General features: G+C 60.5%; 4 protein-coding genes across 4 annotated transcripts; all 4 read right to left on the bottom strand.

Moving 5' to 3' along the window:
• Nucleotides 1-258: 258 nt before the first annotated feature.
• On the bottom strand, nucleotides 259-1,331 carry LOC121060972 (protein S100-A12-like). Its single transcript, XM_040539173.1, has 3 exons — nucleotides 1,179-1,331; nucleotides 905-1,061; nucleotides 259-627 (listed from the first exon to the last, which is right to left on the bottom strand). The coding sequence occupies exons 1-3, from the start codon at nucleotides 1,217-1,219 to the stop codon at nucleotides 400-402; spliced, it is 426 nt and encodes a 141-aa protein (XP_040395107.1). The 5' UTR covers nucleotides 1,220-1,331; the 3' UTR covers nucleotides 259-399.
• A 1,900-nt stretch (nucleotides 1,332-3,231) lies between these two features.
• Nucleotides 3,232-4,752, bottom strand: LOC121060973 (protein S100-A6). Its single transcript, XM_040539174.1, has 3 exons — nucleotides 4,597-4,752; nucleotides 3,820-3,971; nucleotides 3,232-3,453 (listed from the first exon to the last, which is right to left on the bottom strand). Exons 1-3 carry the CDS (start codon nucleotides 4,661-4,663, stop codon nucleotides 3,313-3,315), a joined length of 360 nt encoding a protein of 119 aa, XP_040395108.1. The 5' UTR covers nucleotides 4,664-4,752; the 3' UTR covers nucleotides 3,232-3,312.
• A 580-nt stretch (nucleotides 4,753-5,332) lies between these two features.
• LOC121060975 (protein S100-A4-like) lies at nucleotides 5,333-6,375 on the bottom strand. Its single transcript, XM_040539177.1, has 3 exons — nucleotides 6,215-6,375; nucleotides 5,718-5,875; nucleotides 5,333-5,608 (listed from the first exon to the last, which is right to left on the bottom strand). The coding sequence occupies exons 2-3, from the start codon at nucleotides 5,856-5,858 to the stop codon at nucleotides 5,444-5,446; spliced, it is 306 nt and encodes a 101-aa protein (XP_040395111.1). The 5' UTR covers nucleotides 5,859-5,875; nucleotides 6,215-6,375; the 3' UTR covers nucleotides 5,333-5,443.
• Nucleotides 6,376-7,940: 1,565 nt separating this feature from the next.
• Nucleotides 7,941-9,072, bottom strand: LOC121060977 (protein S100-A4-like). Its single transcript, XM_040539179.1, has 3 exons — nucleotides 9,047-9,072; nucleotides 8,723-8,873; nucleotides 7,941-8,175 (listed from the first exon to the last, which is right to left on the bottom strand). Exons 2-3 carry the CDS (start codon nucleotides 8,861-8,863, stop codon nucleotides 8,017-8,019), a joined length of 300 nt encoding a protein of 99 aa, XP_040395113.1. The 5' UTR covers nucleotides 8,864-8,873; nucleotides 9,047-9,072; the 3' UTR covers nucleotides 7,941-8,016.
• Nucleotides 9,073-9,756: the final 684 nt, after the last annotated feature.

Raw genomic sequence — 9,756 nt, forward strand, 5'->3', positions numbered from 1 at the left:
TGGTGGCGACCCTGCTGGGGACTGAGTGCTGCAGGATGGGGAGCCTGCTATGTGAAACAGCCCCATGTGAGCAGGCGTGTGGCTTCACTCTGTCCCAAGGGACAGAAGCAGGGACAAGTGGCCTGACTCCCCCCTGCCTTCCCTGTCCTGCTGTTTCCCCAGTGCAACCTGCATTTAACCCCCCGTGGCTGCAGGCTGAGCTGGGTGCATGTCGCGTCCCCCCAGAGAGTGCAGGAAACATAGCACAGATGCGTTTGGTGCATGGAGAAAGAAATTTTATTTCAATGCCATAGGCAGAAGCAGACAACACAGCTTTGGTCATATGCTTGTGGGCAAATGGAAGAGATGCTGCTGCTGGAAGAACACAATTCTGTGGGCAGAGCCACCCTGGGAACGGCCTCAGTTGCGGGGACCGTGTCCATGGTCATGTCCATGGTCATGTCCGTGGTCGTGACCACCAGCTGGATGTGGGCCATGGACCCTGGGAGGCTCATGGGACCTATTATGGGCATCAATGGCTGCGAGGTTCAGCGTGGTGAGGAACTCAGTGAACTTCAGGCGACCGTCGTGGTTTTTGTCTGCTCTGGCAAAGAGCTGGTTTATGTAGGTATCGATGGATATTTTAGGCTGCAGGAGGACAAACGGGGACAAGTCAGCCCGATGCACAGCGGGGCCCTGGGTCCCCTGCCACCCCACAGCTACATCACAGGGCTCTCCAATTCCCTTAATCTCTGCAAAGAACCTTGGTTTGGGGAGGGTCCATGCAGGGACAGCACAGCTTCAGGAAAACCCCATCAACCCTCCCTCCCCTCTGAGAGGCTCTCGGCCACCCTGTGCCCCAAGGAGGCCATCACCCATGCAAGCTCTCGCCAGCAGTAGGAGAGCCAAGCTGCACGGCTCTCACCGGCACGGTGTTGGTGAGGAAGGTCTTGGCGGTCTCCTTCATCAGCTGCGTAAACTCTGACTTGCTCAGGTAGTCATCCAGGGGGTTCTTGATGGCGTATTGGTGGTAGATGTTGATGGCGCACTCCAGCGCGAGCTCCAGGTCGGTCTTCATCTTGCTAAAGAAGGAAAAACAGCAAAACATTAAAAGAGGAGATGGATACCCATCCCCTCCAGGAGCTCAGGGTGGGCTCTGTCTGCTTCCAGGAGCCCCTGTTTGGAGAAGAACTACTCACCGAGGGGTGGCCCTGGGGTTGGCTTGTTCTGACAGCGACATGGAGAGGAGAGGAGCGGGCAGGATCGGTGGCTGCACAGTGCCGGAGAGGGCTCTTTTATACCCTCCCTGAGCTATGATTTGTGACACCCTCAAATCTTCTCTGGGGTGATAACCTTGGGAATTGTGCAAGGCTTCTCGGCACGCAGCACGCCCAGGCAGCAATTTCTTGCCTGTCTCCAGGAACCAACTGCTCCTGGGGTTAACGAGGGAGAGGACACACCAAACTCGTTAGTGCAAAACAAGGAAACACCGAAAGAGACATTTGCGGGGAGCCAGAATAGTGGATACATGACAGCACAGGGGTTTCCCCAGGTTTGGGGTTCTTGGTGGAGATGAGGAAAGAGGGATTTTTCCTGAGTGCATTAAATGAGGGTCTCCACGGGGCAATGCTGATATTTCCCAATGGGAATGTAGTTCTTCCTTCCTACATCTGCCCCAGTGTTTGGCTTTGGATGGGGATGGGGTGTTTGACCCAACCTGTAGGTGCTGGGGGATGCATCCCACCCTGATCACCTCTCCAAAATCACAGGCAGCATCCCTGGCACATCATTTCCTAACAGCTAGCGCAGGCAGCCAAGGAAGACATTGCAGATCAGGACTTGCCAACGTGCAGGAAGCCTGCCAGCTGTGCTTAGGTGGCATTTCCCAGCAGAGGTGATTGCTGCCTGATGATTACCAGGAGCATTGGCAATCGCCACCTCCTCCAGGGTCACAGAAATGCCACAGCTCATGGAGACCCCGTGGGGTTCCCAGTGTCTGGTTCAGCAGGCAGCTGAACCCTGCGTGTGTTGGAGGAAAGGCTACCTAGGGGGAAGCCTGAACCCCAGGATGCCCAAAATTTTCACCCCAAGTCTGTGCTCACGTGGAGCAGCACCACAAAGAGCCCATTATGCCCCTTAGGGATTTCGAGAGATGGGAAGGACAGCGGTGGTGAAACCTCTCCCCATCTACGTCCTGCTCCAGGAGCACGAGGAACTGGTTCCAGAAAAAGCACGCGTTGCAAAAGAGTGAAACAAAGGGCCAGATTGTATGGTGGGGCAGGATGGGTGCGACCTCCCTGGGAGGGGGGTCCGACCAGCCCCTGGTGTCCATGGTGATGTAGCAGCAATCCTCACAGTAACTGACAATAATTGTGTCCTGCCTGGGCAGGACCAGGGGCACGCACGCACCTCACGAGGACGTGATGGGACATGGACACGCCATCGGGGAGGCGCAGAGGGATGTGGGGACACGTGAAGGGACGCAGATGCGCCACATGGGGACACATGAAGGGATAAGGAAGTGCCACGCAGGGACATGCAAAGGGACACGGATGTGCTACTCAGCGAGGTGTGAAGGAACACGGATGTGCGGCTCAGGGAGGTGCGAAGGGACACGTGTGTGCCACGTGGGGAGCTGGGAGGGGACGCACGTGCAATGGGACGGGTGAGAAGAGGCATGCGCACACCGCAGGTCCTCGTGTGCCACCAGGTGCCCTTGGCACAGCCCATGAGCCTGCCCTGGCCGGATGCTGCCGCCTGCTGCGGGGCCATGGGGCCGGAGCCAGCACAGCCCCGTGGGGACAGGGACAGGGCAGTGACAGGGTGTGAGAGAGGCGGGAGGGCTGGGATGCTCGTGAGTGGCATCAGGCCAGCTTCAAATAGTGACAAATTGCAAATCAGGCTCAAAAAGGGCCAAGGGGTTATCGGGGGGGATGTGGGGAGACCCCTTCCCCTGCCTCTGGGATGTGAGTGTGATGCTGCACCAAGTCCGGAGGGCTGCTTATACATTCCTTTTCCTGATGCTCGGGTGAGCTCTGCCTGGCAGGGTTCACAAAACAGGAGCAGGCAGGGCATTGCCAGCATGCAATGGGCATGGGACAGGGACGCAAGCACAGGGTGCAGCCCCTCGCTGCCTCCCCCCAACATCCCCAAAAAAAAAAAAAAAAAAAAAAAAAAAAAAAAACGAAACCAGCACCATCCGTGAGGTTTTAATTTATTTGAGGTTCAAAAACAACCACAAAACGCAGCAGCAAAACTTTACAAAAAGAAATTTTATTGGACCTCAGAGAGGCATTGGGGAGGGGGGGGGTCGCCCCGGTGGCTGGCTCAGCTCTACTTGTACTGCAGCAGGGCGTCATTGTAGATCATGGCCAGTGCGCCCAGGAAGGTGACGTACTCCTGGAAGTTCACTTCCTGGTCCTTGTTGCGGTCCAGGTCGTCCATGAGCCCGGCAATTTCCGCGTCCTTCAGTTTCTGCAGCCCCGAAAAGCACAGAGCCATTATCAGCCGGGGCGCCGTGGGGGGGGCACATTGCCCTTTGCTTTCCCAGAGCAGGGCTGGGGGGGCACCGCAGGACCCGGCCACACGTGTGTCCCCAGTTATATCCCCCCCCCCATGGCAAAGCACCAGCATTCACACCAGGTGCCATAAAAGTAGGTGTGGGGACAGGGCTGTGCCACAACTCCCCCGGGTGACGTTATTCCCTGTGTCACCTCCCACTGCGCCTGTCCCCTGCCCCTTTCCTGGGGGTGTCCCTGCACCTAGGTCCCCCCGGGCTGCACTGGCAGGTGACGCCCTTGGCTTGTGAGGAGAAGGTGGGGGGGGGGGGGTCGCACTCACCGGCCCGATGGTCAGCTCCTTCTGGATCAGCTCCTTCAGCTCACCCTTGCTCAGGGTGTTCTTGTCACCCTCCTTCCCCGAGTACTTGTGGAATGTGGCCACGAGGAGCCCGATGGCTTGGTCCAGGGGGGCTGCCATGGCTGTGGGCTGAGCTGTGGGGACGGGGGGAGCTCAGCGGGCAGCTCCCCACCTTGGGGAGCCCCCAAGCACAGCCCCCCCAGGGATATCCCAGAGCCCTCCCATCACTCCTCTGCCAGCCGGGCTGGGGGCAAAGCCCCCACGGCCCCATCTCAGGACAGCCCTGGGGTCTGTCCCTGAGCAGGCAGGGGGCTGCCCCGTGTCCCCCAAAATCCCAGGGCAGGCAGGGGGCTGCCTCATGTCCCCTCCATCCCAGGGCGGGCAGGGGGCTGCCCCGTGTCCCCCCCATCCCGGGCCGTTGCGTAAGCCAAGGCTGGTGGCTGCGGTGACTCACGGGGCGCAGCTCCTGGCCGCCTCCGCACGCAGGCTGGGCCCATGGGGAGCAGCTGGGGGGGACCAAGGGGGGCGAAAGCAGGGAATGAAGTTAGGGCTGGATGGGGAGAAGCCTTCGTGGCACCGCTGCCTTGCCAGAGCGAAGTTGCCCGCCCAAGGTCTGGCTCCCAGCAGTGGGGGGGAGGGGGGGTCCACATCTGGACGGGGCAAGCTGCACATCTGGAGTCCAGCGCGCACCCCTGGGGCGGCCGCAGATGTCTGATGAGGGGGGGAAAAGAGGATGGGAGGGAGGAAATGGAGACTTACCGGCTTGAGCAGGACAGGATCTCGGAGCGGGGAGGGAGGGCTGTGGCTGCACAGCTCCTCCTTGCATTTATAGCCATGGGCTGAGTCCTCCCATGCCGGGGGGGCCAGGGGGTGGCTGGGTGCATGGGTGAAGCCACTCCTCTACACGCCGTAACCCCACCCCAAGTGGGAAGACGACCGAAACCCCACTCCCGAAGGGTTCACTTGGGGAGGGGATGAGGGTCCTGGGTGCCCCCCAGAGCAGTGGGGTGGGGGGACAGACCCTGACCCCCCCATGGGTCACCCCAGTGAACATCCCCACCAGGTCCCTTTGGCATCAGCCAGGTCGCGGAGTGCCTCGCACAGCGGGGCTGCACTTGTTGCCACTGGGTCAGTGAGTGCTGAACGATTTTGGCCAAAATTTGTCCGCCCATCCCCGTTATCACGGTGCGGTCGGAGGCGTTAATCCCTGCAAAAGCTCTCGCTGAGCCCTGCCCGAAGCAACGAAAGGGGCAAACGGCGGCGCGGCAGGGCAGGGTGCTGACTCACAGGGACGCGCCCGCAGGCAGTGTGCGAGGGCTCGCAGGAATGGAGTGCCCACGCTGCTGAAAATCCCATGCCAAAATCCACCTCCAAAGCGCTCCTTGCTCCAGGGCATCATCCAACGCCCGCAACGTGCAACAGGGGCTTTCTGCGCACGACTGTGTGCTGCCCCAAGAGCAAGACCCCCCCCCCCCTTGCCAAACACACGGAGGGCTTGGTTTAAAGCAATTTTTATTGAAAGAGCATTGGGACCATGGCGGGAGGGTGCTGGGGGGGTCAGAGGGTGCAGGGGGGCACGCTGCAGCCCCGGCCGGGGTCCCCGTGCTCACTTCTTGCGTGGCACCTTGTCGGGGTAGCCCTGGAAGAACTCGTTGCACATCATGGCCACGCAGGCCAGGAAGGTGGCATACTCGTGGAAGTCCACCTCGTTGTCCCTGTTGCTGTCCAGGTTGCTCATCAGCTTCTGGAAGCCGGCCTCGTCTGTTTGTTTCTGCCCGGTGGGAAGAGGGGTCAAAATGAGGTTTTTGCATCAAGGGGCACATCCCCAGGGTCTCCAGGACGTGGCACCCCCGGCCCTGGTGCAGCAGCCCCGCACTTACGCTGATGAAGCTGGGCAGCTCCTTGGTGAGCAGCTCCTTCAGCTCGGCCTTGCTCAGCTTGTACTTGTCGCCCTCCTTCCCCGAGTACTTGTGGAAGGTGGTGACCATCACGGCCAGCGCCTGCTCCAAGGGACACGCCATGGGGGACACCAACAAGCCTGGAGGCACCGATTGCAGGAGCGGGTGAGGACAGAGCGCGGTGTCCCCAGGCACGCCCCGTGCATCACCGTTTCCTCCCGAATTTCACCTGCCCGCTAATGGCTGGGCTGGGCGTTGCCGCCTGGGACCGGCACTGAGCAACCCCGCAAAAAGCCATGCCCGAGGGGGAGAAAGCAACGCCGGGGGTGTGGGCAGCAGCTTTCGGAGGGGAAACGTGGCCCCTGAGCTCAGCCGGGGGGGTCAGCGTTGGGGGGTCGAGGGAGACGCATCTGGAAGGCAACATCTGGAGGGACGGCAGGGCGAGGGAGGCTGGAGCATCGCAGGAAAAAACAACTCACCAAGAGCTTGAACGCAAAGCAGCCGAGGAGGGGCAGGGTGGGAGCGAGGCGGCGGGAAGGCACCGCATTTATAGCCCCGCCTGGCCCCCCCCTCGCCGTGCGGATGAGCAGGCACCAATGCTGCCGCGGCGCCTGGCCACACGTTGGCTGCAGGAGGAGGAGAGGAAACCCCAGGGGCAGCCCCAGCCCCCCCCAAAACCCTCCTCCCTGTGATCCGCCAAGGGGCTGGTTTGGGTTAGAAAGAGGAAAATGTGCCCCTGAGGATGGATTGGGACAACCTGGACAAAGTCGCAGGCTGGTGGGGGATGAGAAGCCATGCACAAAGGGTTTGGCAGTATCCCCAGGGGTGTCCGGAGCTGCACAAGACCAAGCAGGGTTTGTCCGAGGCTTTGGGCTTGGCTTTTCTTTTTTTCATTTTTTTTTTTTTCTGTTTTCAACTCAAGTCATCTGCAAGTGATTTCTGTTTCCTAGTGGTGAGGCCAGCGCAGCACGCCGCCCCGTTGTGTAACGGAGCGCTATTTCGGTGCCTGCGTGTCCCGTGCACGTGCCGAGGAGCCACGGGGACAGCCGGGAGCCTGTGGGTTGCACAGCCCAGCCCTAGGACGAGCCAGCCCCCCGCTGAGACACAGGAGGGCTGACACCACCCCTAGGGTCCCCAGCACCACACTGGGGACGGTGGCACCTGGCACTGCAGGGACCAGAGTGAGAAAACCAGGGTACGAGACCCTGGGACACAAAACCTTGGCCAACGCCACACAGCATCTCCTGGGGTCGGGCACTTCCTCAAAAAACTATTTTGGGAAAAGAAACCCCCAAGCCTGAACCTCATCTCCCCATTAAGGAGCAGGTGCAAACTGGTGCAGATTACTCGGAGGGGGCGGAAGCCCCTGGGGGCTTGTTATAAAGACCCTGGGAAGGGGATGAGCAAAGGCTGAACCTGCTGGTGGGTTTGGTAAGGTTTTGGGGGGCTTGGTGAGGAATGAGGCAGGGGGGTTCAATGATTTGGGGGCTCAGGAAGGATTTGGGGGCTTAGTGAGGGGCTGTGAAAGGGCCATGCTCTTCCATGCAATGCTTTGCAATGGATTTTTGGACCCGGGGTGCTTTCTGCAGGGTTTTGGGGTGCTGGGGATGGCTGGAAGCAGCTGCGATGCATCCTGCAAACCAGCCTGGACTTGCCGTGCCTGCGGGGGGGCCAGCCCCATCCTGCCCGCCCGGTATCGCAGCCTGGCATGCCCAGGGTGCTGCCGCTTGTCCACAACCCTGCAGCAAAGTGAGTGGCTCAGGCCCACCCCCTGCAATGCAGCCCCCCAGGGTGGGCTCGTCCTTGTCCCAGGGGGCTCCTGCAGCCACCCAGCCGTGGTTCATCTCCACCTGCACAGGCACCAGGGCCTGCTCTGGGCTTTGTTCCTGGCACGGACCTTGTGTGTTCCTGCCCAGTTCCTCCACTCCAGCTTTCTCTCCCCCAAAATCTGCATTGCCCAGGGCAGCTCGTGCCAGACCACGAGCCCTGCACGGCTCAGGGAGCTCCTGTTTGGGGCCAAATGTGCACCAAACCTCTCCCCTGGGACAGCAGGGACAATTGGGGGGGGGGGGGGGGCATATCTCAGCGCCTCGCCTGGAGGCGGTTTGGAGCTGTTTTGCTCAGACTTTTCCATAAAGGCCTCCTGGGGCTGAGCTGCACCATGGAAAATCCCACGGAGGGAAGGATGGGCTGGGGGAAGGCGTGAGTCACCCGCAACGCACAGCCCTGCTGAGGCTTTGGGGAAGCTTTTATTAAAAAACCACCATCAGCGGCACCAGGGTCACTTCTTGCGGGGCTGCTTGGCGTCCTTGAAGAACTCATTGAAGCCCATGGCCACACAGGCCAGGAAGCAGGCGAACTCCTTGAAGTCCACCTCGCTGTCCTTGTCGTGGTCCAGGTCGTTGACAAGCCTCCTGAACTCCCCTTCGTCCATTTGCTTCTGTGAAGGGGGAGAAAGTGGGGGGGGGGGGGGGCGGGGGGTGAGCGGGTCTGGGGCGTGCAGGTGGGGAAGGAAGGATGCAAAAGACTAGTTTCCTCCCGGCTGTTTGCAGGAGGGTTTTCTCTTTGTTGTCAGAAGGAGGTGGCACGCAGAGGTGCAGGTGGCTCCCCTGGGACCCAAGGTGTGCAGCAAATCCACCTCTGCCTCGCTGAGAAGCTTTGTTAATAAGCGGTGCCTCCACCCCCCTCCAATTTAAACCACAGGCCAGAAAGGGAAGTGGAAAATAAAAATTAAAAAAAAAAAAAAAAAAGGGAGAAAAACATTGAAATCGGAGCACAACTTTGCCAATGAAAATATTCAGTGGGTGTAAGCAAGGCCAAGTTTCCCCTTGCTCTGAGCCTGCTCCAGCCCAGGTCCCTGCAGCATGGGGCTGCATCCATGGGGTGGGCTTTGGGGGAACTCAGAGACCACCTAGGCCTGCCCCGGGGCTGGTACAATGCCCGGGCACCATAGGGCTGGGCAGTGCCATGTCCCCAAGACCACTTACGCTTCCGAAGCTGGGCAGCTCCCTGTTGAGCAGCTCCTTCAGCTCAGCCTTGCTCAGCTTGTACTTGTCGCCCTCCTTCCCCGAGTACTTGTGGAAGGTGGTGACCATCGCGGCCAGCGCCTGCTCCAGGGGACATGCCATCGCCAGCCTCCTGCGTGGGGACAGCCCCGAGGACAGCGTCAGGGGGTGATGAGGACCCGACCCCCACCCACCCTGCCCGAATCCACCTGGGATGCTGGCACCTCTCAGGGGGCCATTTTGGGGTGCAGCAACCGCTGGGTGAATTTAATCGGGAGGGCAAATTTGGGGCACAAAGGGGCTCACCGGGGTCAGTGCTGTAGTCGCCGGGGTGCTCTAGCTGCTGGGGTGCTGCAGCCACCACATGCCGGGTGTTTATAGCCCATCTGGAGGGCTCTGCCCAGCACAGCCCCTCGCCTCGGGGCTTTCCCAGCCAGAGGTTTCACCCACACCTCATTTTTGCCTAACGAACCACGTGATGCCATTAGTGAGAGGTGCTTAGGGGGTGCTGCTGGGGGCCGAGGAGCAAGCGGAGGGATGGGCACCCCACAGGGTCAACGCAAGAAGTGGGGCACCAGCCCATGTCCCCACTAAGCCACCGCTGCCACCAGCTCTCTGGGCACTTGCTCAGTGGCCCCAGTCTCCCCAGCACAAACCAGCACAAATGAACTGGGGACTAGGGAGGCGGCAGCGGTTTTATCCATACCACAGGCTGAGGCTCAGCGGGGCAGGAAGCATCAGCCCAGATGTCACTGCAGAGCACGCTGAGACAGCCCAAGAAACCAGAGGACCGCCTGAACTCCACCGCGTCGTCCTCCTCGCCCTCCAGGTCCTCCATCAGTGTGCGGGGAGGACAGCAGGGTCAGGGACGGCGCCGCACAGGTGGGCATCACCGCAGCCGGGTGGCCTGGGCAGATGGGGAGCCCATTTTGGGGGGCAGCTAGCCCAGCCCCAGCCTCACATCTCTCTGGGAAGTGGGGAAAGATGTGAGGGTGCTGGTGGGGCTCAGTCCCATC

This window comes from Cygnus olor, chromosome 28 (assembly GCF_009769625.2).
Source record: "Cygnus olor isolate bCygOlo1 chromosome 28, bCygOlo1.pri.v2, whole genome shotgun sequence".
NCBI lineage: Eukaryota > Metazoa > Chordata > Aves > Anseriformes > Anatidae > Cygnus > Cygnus olor.